The sequence below is a fragment of the Ipomoea triloba genome, chromosome 13, assembly GCF_003576645.1.
Source record: "Ipomoea triloba cultivar NCNSP0323 chromosome 13, ASM357664v1".
In the NCBI taxonomy this organism is placed as follows: Eukaryota; Viridiplantae; Streptophyta; class Magnoliopsida; order Solanales; family Convolvulaceae; genus Ipomoea; species Ipomoea triloba.
The window spans coordinates 22,467,252-22,484,801 of NC_044928.1; the positions used below are offsets into that span (position 1 = coordinate 22,467,252).

A 17,550-nucleotide genomic window follows, 5' to 3' on the forward strand; every position below is an offset into this window, starting at 1 on the left:
AAAAGAACCCCCCCCCCCCCCCCCCCCCGCCGTCTTCAACCGTCAAGACTAATGATCTCATCACTAAAGTTCAAAAATAAAGTGAATTTTGCTTAGAAGTTAGAAGTTTCCTTTTTTTGTCCGTCACCGAAATAGAAAATAAAAAAATAAAATAAAATGTAGAACCCTCCATCTTCAACACTAAAATGCTCTTATCACCTACTACATTCAATTTTAAAGTGAATTCCTTTTAGAAGTTTCCTTTTTGTCTGTCACTGGAAGAAAAAATAAAAAATAATAAAAATGTATTGTTCTAGTATGATGGTCTCCTTATGTGATAATTTGTAAACAATAACACATGATCAAGTTTTGACAGTTGTAGTGTGAGAGTTATATATAGTATGGTGGTCTCCTTATGGACACCTAACACTAGTATTCCCACGGTAAATTTTACTGTGGACCATGGTCTAAAACGGTGTCGTTTCTTTTAATGAAAAGAAACGGCACATGAGAAGGACTAAACGTGTCCAAAAACTAATAGTTTGGGATGTTAAATGGCAAAAACGATAATCTGAGACTAAATTTAGAATTGTCACCAAAGACAAGGGACCTCTGGTGGAATTAACTCGAGAAAAAACTTTAAATTAGTGTGGAGAAGAGTTTTTGTGATTGAGTGAGATAGTGGATGATGAAGGGGATGTTGGGGCCCACAAAAAAATGGGAAAAAAACCCTACTGATAAGGATGCTCTAATGGTCTTTATCACTAATAGAGTTATTCCCACTTTTGGTCCCATGAGTATGAGACCATTTCCACATTTGGCCTCTGACTATTAAAATTTTTAAATTTGGTTCAACGGCTTTTAAATCCTTGTCACAATTAGTTTCCCACCGCTATTAAAATTTTTAGATTTGGTCTCACGACTTTTAAATCATTGCCACATTTAGTTAATCCAACCTAAATTTTATGGCCCGTTTGGTTGAGTGTAGTTTGGGATGAATTCAATTATTGAATTGCAATTCGGTGAATTCCCAAACTACACTGTTTGGTTGGAGGGAATTGCAATCCAAATGATGAATTGCAATTCATAGGGGTACCCCCATGAATTGCAATTCGGTGGAAAGGATAGGCAATTGTGTTGGTGTAAATACAATTTTGCCCCTCTTCCCATACTTTTTTTTTTAAAAAAAAATTATTATTATTATTATATTTATTATTATTATTATTGAAGGAATTATTATTATTAGTATACTTATTATTATTATTATTATTATTATTATTATTATTATTATTATTATTATTATTATTATTATTATTATTATTATTATCGAAAGAATTATTATTACTACTAATATAACATATACTACAACATAAGGACATTTTAGTCATTTTGTCGCTTCTTACCTTTCAATTCTCTGTACTCCTATTCTTGCATACCAAACACTGTTATTTCTATTCATATTTTATTCATTGAATTGCAATTCCACCGAATTACAATTCTTTTCCCTCCTAATTCCCTCCTCCCAACCAAACGCCCTATTAGTTATCGGTGAAAATGGTCTCATACTCATGGGACCAAAAGTGAAAATAACTCCACTAATAAGTTCAAAATTAAAGTAAAATGTTACAAAAGGGTGACTATGTTAGTGTTATGTGATTCTCATATTTAAAGATTACGAAATACGAATGGCCAAAATTTTCACAATTTTGTAAAATTAGTATTGTTTTTTTAATACTATTTTTAACAATGGGGAGTCGAAATAACTAATATTGAATAATTGAATAATTAAAAATAATTATTTCATATCAATGACCTTGTGGTTTAGTGGCACGAAATGACTCTTCCAAATGGAAGGTCATGGGTTTGAGCCCTTGTGGGGACAGTATTGATTCTTTGGCTCTGTTGCTTATTTTAAGCTACTAATAAGTTATAAGCTTTGTTTCGTAATGTGTAATGTTCCTGAAATAAGCTAGTAACTTAAAATAAGAGTTTTTTTTTGAATGCTAACTTTTTCAAAATAAGCTAGTAACTTCCTAACTTTTTTTTTTTCCATCTTTAACCTTATTATTTTAAAGAAATGACATCATTTACCCTTCCCAATTAAAACCTTTTTGACTTTTTCTATTCAATATGTTTGGTGTAATTTCAATTTGACATTTGTGTTTGAACATTGATTTTTGTATGAACTAATCTTATGAATTATAAACATTTTGTTTAATTTATATGTTTTCAAATATATGTTCTTACTTTATATTTTATTAAAATATATTGATTTCACTATTTTATATTTAAATATATAAACAAACCTATTTAAATTTAAAACTATTTAAATTGTATGAAGATGTTCTTTTTAGTCATTTTACATTTATCAGCTTATCAAAAAGCTAATTTTACCAAACACTTTTAAGCATAACAGCTAACTTAACAGCTCTTCAGATTTCAGCTTCGAGCTTATAACTTTTCAGTTTTCAGCTACTTTTCAGCTTTCAGCTACCTTTTCAACTAGGTTTGCCAAACATAACCTTTGTGCTTCAGTAGGTTGAGAAAGTAGTTATGAACAAATACTACAGTATAATAGAGTCAGTAGTATTTAAAAAAAGTACTCATCTCCAACTTTAAAAATAAGAATATAAGAATATATATATCAAATAAAATTCAAAGAAAGTCAGTAGTACTCAAAAAAGACTTGTAATCATAAGGTCACGAGTTCGAATCACAACCTTCTTGGTTTGAACCGGTCAGCTATGAAAAATCTAGGTTGATTTACCTCTTTGTAATCATTTGTTAACAAGGTTTACAAGACGCGATTGATCCCGTGCACGTATTCAGATAGTGACTATATGTTTTCCTCGTCACTAAAAAATTAAATGAAAAATATCTCATAAAAAATGTCTAAATAATAAAACTTAATTCTTGTATTAATATCTCAATTTTACTATATTATATAAAAAGGGTACTGATTGTGTGATTCTCTTGTTAAAAAGAAAATGAAAAATGGTGATCGATATCATAGAATGGTTGAGGAATTAACATTTATAAAAATTTGAAGTCCCTTTCAAAAAGAAAAAAATTAAATCAAATCGCATTCGAACTCATATAGAGCATTAATGAAGGCGGCAAAAAAAGAAAAAGAAAAATTGAAATTGTACTCAAAACTACACGGCGGTCGGCGAAAAACTATAGAACTATACGCGGCGTGGCATATCATTGGAACTTGGAAGCACGTACCGCATGTTCACTTTTAAATTTCGAAGGTAATAAGTAATAACTAATAAATGTAGATTTTCAAAAGAAAAAACTAATAAATGTATTACGCGTGTATACAACGTGTTAACGTATAATATCTTAATATGGACAACAACAAACCATCTGACCGCATAGCGCAGTGGATTAGCGCGTCTGACTTCGGATCAGAAGGTCGTGGGTTCGACTCCCACTGTGGTCGATTTGTCTTAAAAGTTTGTAAGTATGAACTTACACCTTTATAAATTTAAAGGACCGAAATAATAAATTTTCTTTTTTCTTTTTACACAAAAATATGTTATTCATATACAAAAATTGACAAACAAATTTATACATATATGTAATGCTGAAAACTAGCTAGGCGATCAGGCGCGGATTTTTATTTTTAATTTTTAAATGTTTTTAAAGAATTGATAATTATAAAGTATTTAATAGTTAATACTTTAGTAGTTAATACAATAATATATTAATATTTAATACTAAAATATTAAATATTAACCTAATTACCTAAAGAACATTTATAAATCCTATAATTGATTAATTGTAAATTGTATACAAATGACCGCATTCGGCTGGAGGTTGAGTTAAATTAGTTTGGCGGAGGAAAAACGATATGATTTAGGAATTAGACAATTAGTAATGTAATTTCTTTTAGAATTTTTCGCTCAAAACGACGTCATTCTAAGCGAATAACACAAGCAAATACAAAATGATAATGAACCTTGCTTACTCAAAACAATGTCTCAAAATAACCATTTATATACTATATTTTTTATGTTAATTTTCAACAATAATGTCATTGTTTGGACAAATAATATTGGGCAGGTTCAATTTTGTGTACACACACTCAATTAAAAAGTAAATGTGTTTTAGCTTTTGACATTTACAAATGAAAAAAGCTCATGAGAACATTCATACTTATGACGATATTTGGTAAAATAGTTAGCTTATCAATCAATTTTGGTTTATTTGATCACTATTAGTTATTTAACTTGGTTAAAAAATAAATATAAGTATTTGGTTAATCAATATTTTGTAACTTCAAAATGCTAAAATTCAAAAAGCTGCTCAAAACAACTTTTTTAATTAGCTTTTTGAAAAAAGAAATTATACTAAACAACTATCAACTAACAGCTAATTTACCAAACACCTTTCTACAATCAGCTAATGTTATCAGCTAGTTATACCCTTTAACCCAATCAGCTAACAGTCATCTATCAAACAAGGCCTTAGTCTTATTGAATTGGGAAAATAATTCAAACTTTTATAAAAAATTATATGTAAACCTCTAAACTTGGTAAAAAAAAAAAACAAATATTTGTGTTTTGTGACAATAATACTTAATTATTCTAATGATAATTTAATTATCTTTATTTAAGTATTAATTCATGACCATAATATTTGCATGTTTTTATATATGTTGATGGATAAAACTCATTTTGTCATAAATAAATATGTAAAATAATACAATGTGAGATAAGATTTTTAAAAATGTGCTCCCTTGAAGACATTTTTCACCAAAATGGATCATTTTTCTTTTATCAGGATGAATACTTTTCATTAATTTTAGTTTGTATTGATAGCCAATATTGAAAGATATAAATAATAACTTTCAAAAATCATTTTATGTATTTTCAAACGGACCTTAAATTAATCTTATTCCCGTAATACTTTAAGACTTTTAAAAGTAGACTATATTGTAATATCGTCTCATTATATTTTCTACACCTCTGTAATTCTAACTCACAAAAAGAAAAAGACAAATGGCTGCCTTTGTCATTACTTGTAAGCTTACAATAGTTTTCTTTTAAAAAAAGTATGAATCACAAGTGTTGTTTCCTTTCTCATTAAGAAGAAGAAGAAGAAGAAGAAGAAGAAGAAGAAGAAGAAGAAGAAGAAGAAGAAGAAGAAGAAGAAGAAGAAGAAGAAGAAGAAGGAAAATAGTGATCTTATATCCTAAAGAAGAATGAAAATAGTGATCTTATATCCTAAAGAAGAATGAAAATAGTGATCTTATATCCTAAAATGGTTGAGGAATTATAATATATAAGCCCTGTTTGGTAAATAATCAGCCTATCAGCCAATTTTGGCTTATTTGACCACTATTAGTTGTTTGGTTAATAAGTTTTTTGTAACTCCAAAATGCTAAAATTCAAAAGGCTATTCAAAACAGCCTTTTCAATTAGCTTTTTGAAACAAGAAATTATACCAAACAGCTATCAGCTAACAGCTAATTTATAAGAAATTATACCAAACAGCTATCAGCTAACAGCTAATTTATCAGAAATTATACCAAACAGCTATCAGCTAACAGCTAATTTATCAAACAACTTTCTACAATCAGCTAATATTATCAACAAATCATACCTTCTAACCCAATCAACCAACAGCCATTTACCAAACAGGGCCATAAAAAATTTGAAAGTAAAATCTCATTCAAACTCATATTATATAGAGCATTAATGAAGGCCCCGCGACAAGAAAATTGTCCTAAAACGACATGGCGGAAAATTATAGTACAATACGCGGCGCACATGGCATATCATTTGGAAGCACGAACGTACGCGTGTACACCACGTGTTAACTTCTAATTTAACTAAGAGCATCATATCAGTTGGAGTTTTTTCTCTAGTTTTTTGTGGGCTTCAGCATCCACCTCATCATCCACTATCTCACTCAATCACAAAAACTCTCATCCACACTAGTTTAAAGTTTTTTCTCAATTTTTAATGAACCCACCATTTTACTCCACAATATTTTAATTAATTATTTATTTAATATCATTATATAAATTATAATTACAATTAATATTTTTATTATATTTAAATTAAACATATCAAAATAAAATAAATTTATAATTATAAATTTTCAATTCTAATAATCAAAATTATATAATACATTTATATTGTATAAATTTGTGTTCAAACTTTAAAAATTTAACAAAAAAATTAAACAAGAAAAACTAAAAAAATTAAAAATTATATAAACCAAAAAGAAAGTAACAAAAAAATTTTAAAAAATAAAATAAAATATAAGGCTTGGCCGTTTCCGTAGCAACGGCCAAAAAAATTAAGAAAGAAAAAAATAAAACTAAAGCAATCAGAGGCCAAGCGCCTGCCACGTATTTTTTTTTTTTTTTTTTAATTCTCTGACAATATTCATCTCCTTGCAGGAGTAACTTTTGCCAAAAGAATTTCACCCATATAAGTTCATTTTCCTAGCATAAGTTTTTTGTCAGTTAAGAACCAAATAAAACCTTTTGCTGTGGATGCTCTAAGGGAATTAATTTCTCATCTGACTGCATAGTGCAGTGGATTAGCGCGTTTGACTTCGGATTAGAAGGTCGTGGGTTCGACTCCCACTGTGGTCAATCATATTAAATAGAATAGAATTATATTATAGAATAAATACTTTTTTTTTTTATAAATTTAATTAAAAGACAAAAATATTAAAATTTTCATTTTTCTTTTTTTTTTTTTATAAATTTAATTAAAAGACCAAAATATTAAAATTTTCATTTTTATACACAAAAAAATTGTTATTCATATACAAAATTTGTTAAAGGACCAAACTTCATTTTTTCAAACTTTACACCACTGGTATATTTTAAGATTTAAAATATTTTGTATATACACCTATTATCTATTTTAAGTGTATAAATATATGGAATTCATCTTTTCATTTAAGAAAATCATAATCTACTTTTATTTGACCTAAATCAATAGTATATCTCACTCAAAACAATGCCTCAAAATGACCATTTATATACCATTTTCATATTAATTTTCAACAATAATGTCATTCTTCTTTGGAGTTTGGACAAATAATATTGGGTAGATTCAATTTGTGTACACTTTACAAGTAATTAAATGTGTTTTAGCTTTTTGACATTTGCAAATGAAAAATGCTCATGAGAACATTTATACTAATTGGGAAAAAACTCAAATCTCTATGCCTTGTAAAAAATATATTTAACTATTTTTATATATGTTGATGGAGAAAGTTCATTTTGTCATGTGTTGGGGGTGAGCATTCAAGTAATGTTTTTTTTTTTTTTGAGTACTACTGACTCTGTTACAATGAGTCAACAGTTGCCTCCACTAAGGCTCGAACCCACTCCCATCATCCATGTGCGCGAGTGTAAATCGGGACACCGAGTGCCACTAGACCACAAGGTCTTTGGCAGTCTTCATGTAATGTTATTTCCTTGTAATTGATGTAGGGAATTATAATTTAAAATAAAATATTTCCAAAAATAATGTCATATAATTCATGAAAAATTATTCAAGGCTTATGGCACACAAAATTTCCTTAAAAGTAATTTGCTTCCCCAAGAGAGTTAGGAGCATTAAAATGTTGATTTTCAAGATACAATAAACACAAAAAAAAAAAAAAAAAAAAAAAAAAAAAAAACAACATATATGAGTTACTCAAGTATATTGTTTCTGGCAAACTTAAACAAATTAAAGGGACACTTCAAAATTTTTAGGGAAGTGCCAAAATAATTTTTGAGAGAGTAGAGAGAGTTCATAGGAGTGAAAAATATAAATTTTCAGATGTCAAATCATTCTGCCGACAAATATGTATAACCCACATTTAGTTCTATTCTTTTAAATATATTTTTTTATTATTACATACTTGGTTTTTAATTATTTGCTTGCCACAATTAGTCCTCCATTTGAAATTTTGTCATTTCATCATATAATAAAGATGGCTAACATGTACTCCGTAATTTTATTATTCAAGTCTCTTGCGCCAACATATAATTTATCTCATTCCCTTGTAAACTCTTTTAATTGAATGATTAAATTGCATGTTAGCAATATTTATTAAAGTGTGGATTAACAAACTTTTAAAAGGAGAACTAATTGTGGCAAGTAAACGAAAGTCAAGAATGTAATGTGAAAAATTAAAAGAGCATAACTAAATATGAAAATGCCACAATAATTGATGACTAAAAGTGAAATTTGTCCTATATCAAATTAAACATATCACGTAAGAGAACCCGAATCCATTCTGGCCCAACCAAAATCAAAAGTAGACCACACTCAAAACATTGTCTCAAAATGACTACTTCAATATTATTTTATACTAATTTTTCCAACAATTGTAACTTTCCCTAAGGTAATATCATGGCCACATAATCTCCGTATTTTCTTTCCAGGCCTTGAACCCCCTCTTCTTTTTTTTTTTTTTTTTTTTGATTACAAAAGAGGGGAATACCCAGCTACTATGCTCACGTTCTGGTATCACCAATCCCAGCCGTGGGAATCCTGCGGTGGAAACTAGCGCCCATACTGTCCTCTTGAAGCAAGTCCCTCAGCCCATCTGGGGGTTCATCAAACACTGTAAGACCCGGTTGTTGATTAATGGCGTGTTTTGCTAAAGCGTCAGCAACACGATTTTGCTCTTTGTAAACATGGGTGAAGGCTACACTAGTGAAATCCTTCAGATGCGTAAAACACCGTTGGATGACGTTATTTAGCAAGTCCTGGCGGTCAGACGCACACTTTAGCGCTTCAATCGTGCTTTTTGAGTCACATTCGACTATGATATTTTGAACGTTGCTTCCTGCCGCCATTCTCAAACCATGCAGAACTCCCCAAGCTTCTGCTTCTGCTATTGGACACTGGCCTATGTTGAACATGAACCCCCGTCTCCATCTCCCCGAGTGATCGCGTAGCACTCCCCCACAACCTGCCTTACCGCTTCCTTGGGCTCAGCTTCCATCGACATTGACTTTCATCCATCCCGTCCTCGGTTTCTCCCAAGACACCATCGCGTCCCTAAAGCGACCTGCCTGCATGCCCGGGTTACTCTGCTTCGCAAACGCCATGGTGATCTCAGCCTCTTGTTGATCTACCCAGCGTAGTTTCTGTTGAAACAGGGTGCTTCTATCGTTAAAAGTCATTTCGTTTCGCCAACGCCATATCCACCATAGACGTATAGCAAACCGTTCTGGCCAACCATCCTCCAGTCCCATCTTTTTATCCCCTCTTAGGTTTGCCATTAACCAATCCTTCCAGTCAAGCCACTCGAGCTTCTCTGCTGCGCTCCTGTTGAGGGCTGACTGCCATATACCTTTTGCCTCTTTGCACCGTCGGAACAGATGGTCGCAGTCCTCCGGCTGACCTGCACAAGAAATGCAATAAATATTAGAAGTGAGGTTACGCCTACCCCTTTCCCAATTTGTCATTATTCTTTCCTGTTTCACCATCCAGATGAACATGCAAATACGCATGGGGACTTTGAGTTTCCATATCTGCTGCCAGTCGTTGCCACCACTGTCTGGATGGGCCGGAACTAAAGCCTCATACGCCGAGCGAATCGAGAACTTCCCGTTATCCTCCAACCCCCAGCTGATGTCATCCTCCTCCTCAGCGTCACCAGATAGCACATAACCGGGCAGCTTTCCTTTCACTTCCTCTGGGAGCACATCGTAAAAGAGCAGCTTTCCTTTCACTTCCTCTGGGAGCACATCGTAAAAGAGCTCCCACCGCCATCCACGTTCTTCATCCCAATAATCATTGACAGAGGCATACAACTCAGGGAGGCTCAAAGGGTGGCGCATTTGCCTATACAAAGGCTCGGGAGTGATCCACGTGTCCATCCAGAACTTTGTTTGTCGTCCATTTCGCACCCGTTTCCGCATCCCTTGGTCCACTATGTGGGTCGCTGCTATGACGCCTTTCCAGGCATTAGATGTGCTCCACTGCCTTCCCCTCGCATCATGGGGGTATTTGGTCGTCAAAACCCGTGCCCAAAGAGAATCCTTCTCCTTTCTAAGGCGCCACTCCACCTTGGCCATGCAAGCAAGGTTTGTCTCAAAATGACTACTTAAATATTATTTTATACTAATTTTTCCAACAATTGTAACTTTCCCTAAGGTAATATCATGGCCACATAATCTCCGTATTTTCTTTCCAGGCCTTGAACCCCCTCTTCTTTGATCATCTCATTCTTGATAATATAATGAAATATTATTCTATTTTATTTCTTGAGAGTTTAATTTTAAAGTTTTAGTTGTATAAATAGACAATTTTTGAAACTCTATAAAAATAATACGATGTTGTAAATTTTAGAATAATTTGTTTACAAACTTAAGAAATTTGAGCTAAATTGGATTCTTTGTTGGATTAAAATTATAATAATTGCTACAAAATTCAAATGATTAATATTAATTTGTCAAAATTTAAAGATTTTAATATAATTACTATGAATAATTGTGTATAATATAACAGTCACAAAACACAAAAAATTAAATTCTTGGATCAAATTTTAAAAGTTTAAATATAATTATCATAAAATATAAATATTTGTAATTGTTCCGCCAATAAACTTTATACTTAATTGTGTGTGTTTGAAATGTGAAAGGCAGAGCTTGTTTCGAAGATGGCAGATCTTGTACGCAAAGAAAAGAAGTTATGTCGTATTATAGATGTGGTTGAGTAAAAGTATATGGCATAAAAGTCAAAGGGAGTCATCAAAAGCAATACCGATTGACGCCGACCACATTTATGCTGATTTTGATAACACATCCAATCATCCATACCCGTTTTATTAGTGTCACCTTTAAACTCGTATTATATTCAGATTAATTTTTATTCATATTGAATCAACCTAATTAAACGACAGATTAAAATGCTAACTATATTATTCTTTCATATGAGATGATGTTTTGAATTCTTAACTTCTCTTTAAGAGATGATAGTGTACAACCAGTTACGCCAACTAAACTAATTATTGTAACTCTATTTTTAAATGTTACAATTTTCATCACATGTTATAATTTTATTAGAATTTAAAAAAAAAATAGCACACAATTTTTTTTTTTCAATTATTCAGGACATACCGTATTAATTTGGAGTAAAAATGAAATAAAATGCGAGAGTATAATAATAATTTAGATGTAATTGTCAACTCTAAATATTATTGTTAATTTTAACATTATCATTTCTTTCATTTTACGACTTTTTTTTTTTTCAAATTTAAAATTTTCATGCTAATCATTTTTTAAAAGGCAAAAACTTGTGTGAGACCGTCTCACCATGAGTCGGGTCGGGTCAAGATGCAAAAACAACACTTATATGCACAAATGTCATACTTATATGCTCAAATATAATACTAATCAGGAATAAAATTTTTGTTACTTATAAGGGTAAATGTAATACTTTTAAGGGAAAATACAATACTTTTACATTTCGATTTAAAAGTATTACTTTTTTCCTCAAAAGTATTATATTTGCCCTTATAAGTAAGGGGCACTTGTCAACATTACTTATTATGAAAAATGTATTACTTTTTCTTTTATAAGTAACAAAAATTGTATTCTTGGTTAGTGTTATATTTGAGCATATAAGTATGGCATTTGCATATATAAGTATGACATTTACATGGTGCTTTGACCCGACCCGACCCGTCTCACGAATAAGGATCCGTGAGACGATCTCACACACCCTTTTTTAAATTATTTTAATATAAACATGATTTTAACACTGAATTTTCGCTGAACGCACCAACAAAAAAAACTAATTTGATTAATAACGGTAACAAAAAGCAGATTGACGCTACTACATTCCCCCTAAATTCTCCAATAGTTAATAAGTATAAAGATATTTATTTGTGAGTATTAGGAGCGAAATTAAAGAGAAAATAACATATTTCTAACAATAGTTATTATGTGGACCACGATCCAAAAATAACGTCGTGTTGCGTATTTTTTTTGCAAGGTATCCGCTTCATTATGCATTTTTATAACTCATATTATACATTATTATAACACATAAAATACATTATTCAAACATATAATGTATATTATCTTACCCGAGAAATTTTGTTATTGTAACTCATAATGTACATTCTTTTAACACATAAAGTATATTATTCTAATACATAATGTACATTATCTTACTCCAGAAGTTTCATTATTTTAACACATAATGTACATTATTATAACTCATAAAATTCAGCGACGTCGTTTTGGACCGTGGTCCACAAAGCTATAATAATTTGCCTATTTCTAAAAAGCAGTTCACATTCAATTATGTTTTGAAATGTCAATTTTTATACCATGGACCATGATTCATATTGCATTGTAAATCTTGATACAAAAATTATGTACCTTCACTTAAGAGTTTTTGTATATGTAAACAAAAAACTTGATAATTGCTGACACATAATATGATAGCTATAGGTACAGAATGTGTCAAGTACAGATATCGAATAATTGTTGACACATAATATAATAGCTACAGATACAGAATGTGTTAACTACATACACAAAATCTGAAGGTTATTTTTGAACTAAAATCTACAATGCAAGGTAGATCCTGATCCATGATATAATTTGCCTTCAAATGTAGCATCTGACTATCTGTTAATATTTGATGAGCTTTCAAACATTGCCTAGGTGTTGGACTATAGCCTGGGCTTGGCCCAGTTAAGATTTTAAAGCCGGTATTGGATGGGCCTGAACTGAGCCAAGTGGAATTTTGTTTTAGCCGAACAAGTAACCCGTTGTTATACTGTGGACCATGGTCATGATTGATACTATAGCTGTGTTAAGGGAATTGCAGTTGTGTGGAACGGAGTTTGTTTTATCCATTTGGAACTGTAGTTGTGTTGAACTGATACTGCAACTGTGTTGAAAGGGAATTGCAGTTGCGCGGAACGGAGGCTGTTTCATCCGTCTGTTTTCATTAATCAAAACAACGTCGTTTTGATGCGCGATCCACAGTAAAATTTGCGAACAAGTAACAACCTTTGCGCAGAAAATTATATAAAAATAATATTGCAAGCTCATAAAAATTTAGGTAAAAAGAAATATTACAGGTTTATAAAAATGAAACTAATGGATTAATTATCATCATAATATATTATTCTTTATTTTTAGTTGTATAAATAAAATCATTATAACAGAATTCTAGTTAAAATCATCTTATTGAAATATTTTAAATGACACTATGTTGATACATTTTTTAATATATTATTTTCATAATTTTTGATAAATTTGTAGCAACGATTTTATGAACATATACTAGTGTATTTATGTACCTACACTGTGACTTTATGAACCAATAGTAATATAGTGATTTATATACCAAAAGTAACAACTTTATGAACACGTGAATATATTAATGATATATTTTTAGAAAATGGGTCAAATAAACCCTCAAACTTTACACAAGAAGGCAATTAGGCTCCAAAACTTTTGAAAGTTGTAATCTCAAACTTATTAAAATTGGTAAAATAAGTCTAATTTACTAGTAATCAATAGGTTACCGATATGCAAGTTATCGTTGATCATCGATGCCCGTTGTTGACTGTCTCAAAAAGTCGACCGCAGCTCCACCGGACTAGTCGCCTTCTTCCAATCGATGAAGAAGGCAACTAGTCCGTTGGTTGCCTTCTCCAAAGGCAATCGACGACCAACGCCAGTTGCCAAAGTTGCTGAAGTCTCGACGAAATCTTAACGACATGTTAATCTTTTTATTATAAGTCATTAATCGGTTTTGAGACTAATTTTTTTCATGTACAATTAGAGTGTCTATTTGACCATTTCCCCTATATTTTTGTATACATTAAATTTGAAGAGAATGTCTTTAGTGTAGCACCCATTTTGTTAATTGTGGCCTCTAGTGTGCATGGCAAATTCTACTATGGATTGGATCTACATTATATTATGATTATGTACCTACAATCTCCATACAAAAAATTGATGATATTAAGGGTGTGTTTGGTTGGTGGGTTTAGGTATAAAGAATGGGTATGAAAGTGATTGTTTGTGTTTGGTTGATAGGTTTTGTGAATGCTACTATGGGTTTGGAATACCCCATTAATGACAAAACCCATACCCTTATTAAATAAGGGTTTCATCTCCCTTCCTCCTTTTTGCCTCAACTATTAATAATTATTCCTATTCCACCCACTTACCAAACATGTTAAATACTTTCACCAAAACCCATTACCATTACCAAGTATTTGATACTCATTCCGATTCCGATTCCCATGTGCGAACCAAACGCACTCTAAGTGTTTTTCATGTTCTCAATCTAATTTTTGTGGGGTATAATAGCGGTCTTGATCCACCGATAGATGCACCTGTAATGTTTAAGAAACAAAATTGAAACAAGATTAATGGATGGAACATTTTTGGTCAATCAATTATACCTGTGGCATAAAATTGATCATCGACTTATATACGTGACCATTTTTAATCACTAAGTTGTGCATGAAGTGACGATTTTTGTCTCTCATAGACTATTTCTGTCACCAATATGTCACTTAATAAAGTGACGGATTTGGTCTTTCAATTCATGGACTAAACTCGCCACTTTTTTCATAACTAAAGAGTTAAAGGTATTATACATATAACTCATGGACTAAGGGTGCGTTTGGTTCGCACATGGGAATCGGAATCGGAATGGGTATCAAATACTTGGTAAGGGTAATGGGTTTTGGTGAAAGTATTTAGCATGTTTGGTAGTTGGGTGGAATGGGAATGATTATTAATAGTTGGGGAAGAAATGATGAAGGAAGATGAAACCCTTATTTAATAAGGGTATGAGTTTTGCCATTAATGGGTATTCCAAACCCATAGTAGCATTCACAAAACCTATCAACCAAACACTAACAATCACTTTGATACCCATACCTTATGCCTAAACCCCCCAACCAAACACACCCTAAGTCTTATCTATACCACAGATATAACTGGAAGACCAAAAATGTAATTTTTCATTAATGAATTATTAGATGAAGAACATGTATGGATTGATTTAATCGATTACATTATATTATGACTTGTAAAAAGAAAATCTATTGTGGGTTAAATTTAAAGAATTGGACTTGTTGCATAAGATTTTTTTTTTTTTTTAAAATACATAGATATTCCAACCTATGTCAAACTAATCTTAACCTCCAGTTTCCCACTCCAAGAATCACTAGAGCTGATGTAAATTAAATCCGAGTGGCATTAGCAGTTTTTTAGTCAATCCTTACTATGCGCACAATATTGGAGAGTAGAAGCGTATGCTGATGAAGAAGAGAAACACGAGGGGCACATGCATCTTTTATGTTGCTTATTAGTTGTAACCACTTTATTCATTGTATATATTCTCCGTATTATCAGACTGTAAGATTTGATTCTTATCAATGTAGTTCACCATTTTCCGGTCACTGCTTAGTTCCTCCATCTTCATCTGTTCACTGCATTCACATTCTAATACGGTATCGGAGCTCGCCTGTGAGGGAGCTATGCTGCGAGTCACGCTGAGCTGCGCTTTCATCTCCTGCTACAGATCCGTAGAGGATCTTCACTCCGCAGAGGAGTAAATTCACCGTTCAATTTGGGCGTAGTGCTCTTCTTCCAGTCAAGAGTTTCACGGAGCAGATTCGTGAAGAGTTTGAGCAAAGTGCTCATCAGTTCTATGTTTTCAATTCTCAATCGGAGCAGATCCGGTTTGATTTTGAACAGAGTGTTGGTTAATCTCCAGTTTATAGCCTTCAACTATAGTTCCCGGAGCAGATCCGTGGAAAGCGCGAGCACATTGCTCGTTGAGAAATTAGACCAAGATGATGCCGAGGAGCTCAAGGCGGTGAGTAAAGTCCACAGCCGACGTAGATCAAGGGCCGATCAAGCAATTAGAGACGATCTGGGCGAGAATCAAGCAGATCGGTCTCGCGTCAAGCCGGTGCGAGGCGGTCAACAGGTTCAAATAGTCAAAATTGATGCAAGGGAATGGAGATGTCTGATCTCCATGGAGGAGAGACGTACGGTGTTGTTGCGATTTGCGACTGAGGATGAGTGCAAGAAGAAAAGTGCTGCTCTTCAGGATGCTGTATATGAGGTAATTGTTGGCCCTAGTTTTAGCTTGGAAGACGCACATGCACTCATTTCTAGAAGACTGGACTCCAGAATTCCAGTAATTACTTGCACATCACAAGGAATTATTGGTAAATATGCATCTATAAATCCTAAACTGCCTATCAATACTGGTATGGCTGTCATCATGTATACAAGTGGCAGTACAGGATTGCCTAAGAGTGTTATGATAATTCATGGCAACATTGTGATTCGAAACCTTAGAACCAATGATGTCTATGTGGCATACTTGCCTCTAGCTCATGTTTTTGAATTTGATACTGAGATTTTGGTGATGGCTGGTGGTGCTTCAATTGGCTATAGTTCAGCATTGTCGTTAATAGACACATCCAATAAAGTCAAAAGTATTGTTGAGACAAGCAATAAGCAAAGTATTGTTGAGTTGGATTTTGAACTAAGATTAGCTTCCTTCTATCTCTTCTTTTGTCTGAAGTTTGAATTGGTTTTTGATGGGAATTTATATTTATCTGAGGATGATAAGAGAGGGGCTGTTGCCGTAGTGGCTGGTAAGGAGATTGATATTGAGGAAATATTGGGGTGTAAAGCTTTGGTCATTGTGGAGGATATGAATGTGGTGCTTGCAGTGTTGAATGATGTCATGGAAGATAGATATAATGTGTTGAGATTATTTTTTAGGAGTGCAGTTGGACATATGAAGGAATCTGGTTTAAGTGAGGAACTCTCCCAGCTTCTGAAATTCATGGAGTCTAGATTGCAGTTAAGCTATGGCAGAATATCATTGATGGAAGAGCTTTGCAGGCTCATGTCACAATTAGACTAGAAGGCTGACTTCTCAGAATTTTCACAATTAGTTTTGTCTCGACTTGCTATTGGTGATCTGGCAGAATATTGTGATGGAATTCTAAGTACAACATCCAGTATATGGTTTCTGGACACATCAATTGAGGAGCAACAGAGATTTGACAATGTCATTTGCTTGATTTCTTCTTCTGTAGATGAGGTGTTGAGTCAAGGATCCCTTGCTAATGAAGTCATTGAGCTGACTGAAGTTGAAGTTGAGTTCTTAAATGCTCTAAAATGTAGTAAGTTGAGTTCATTCAGCTTATTACTTCCATTATCAGCTCAGTACTTGAAGGAAAAGAGTTTGTCTTTTGAACTTGCAATGTCTATGTTAGAGCATTCTGATGAGATAGATAGCAGTGCAGAATCCGTGACGACTTCCACTTGTATTGGTTAGTTTGGGCTCCTTGAGCATGGAGACACACTTACTATGCAACTTCTTACTGATAGAAGAATATGTCCATTATATAAACAGTCAAAAGAAAGCGGATAGCTGTGATTAGAGTATCTGACGATTTCTGCATCTCACACCATTCACACTGCATCAGTTGCACAGAATACCATATTCTTGGGAAATCATTTCTAAGCTGGGCATGCAAGGGCTTGCATGCGCCAGCTTACGGGGGGGGGGGGGGGGCTAGGGG

The 17,550-nt window shown here is 32.7% G+C and overlaps 1 protein-coding gene and 2 non-coding genes across 3 annotated transcripts in view; 2 read left to right on the forward strand and 1 right to left on the reverse strand.

Moving 5' to 3' along the window:
- Positions 1-3,350: 3,350 nt before the first annotated feature.
- Positions 3,351-3,424, forward strand: TRNAR-UCG. Its single transcript has one exon. It is a non-coding gene; the product is annotated as a tRNA-Arg (tRNA).
- Positions 3,425-6,518: 3,094 nt separating this feature from the next.
- Positions 6,519-6,592, forward strand: TRNAR-UCG. Its single transcript has one exon. It is a non-coding gene; the product is annotated as a tRNA-Arg (tRNA).
- Positions 6,593-17,346: 10,754 nt separating this feature from the next.
- LOC116001368 (isoflavone reductase homolog) overlaps positions 17,347-17,550 on the reverse strand; it is a 12,291-nt gene continuing 12,087 nt past the window's right edge. The window contains exon 5 of the mRNA XM_031241248.1: positions 17,347-17,445. Within this exon, the coding sequence (XP_031097108.1) occupies positions 17,347-17,445 (99 nt within the window). The remainder of the gene's footprint in view (positions 17,446-17,550) is intronic.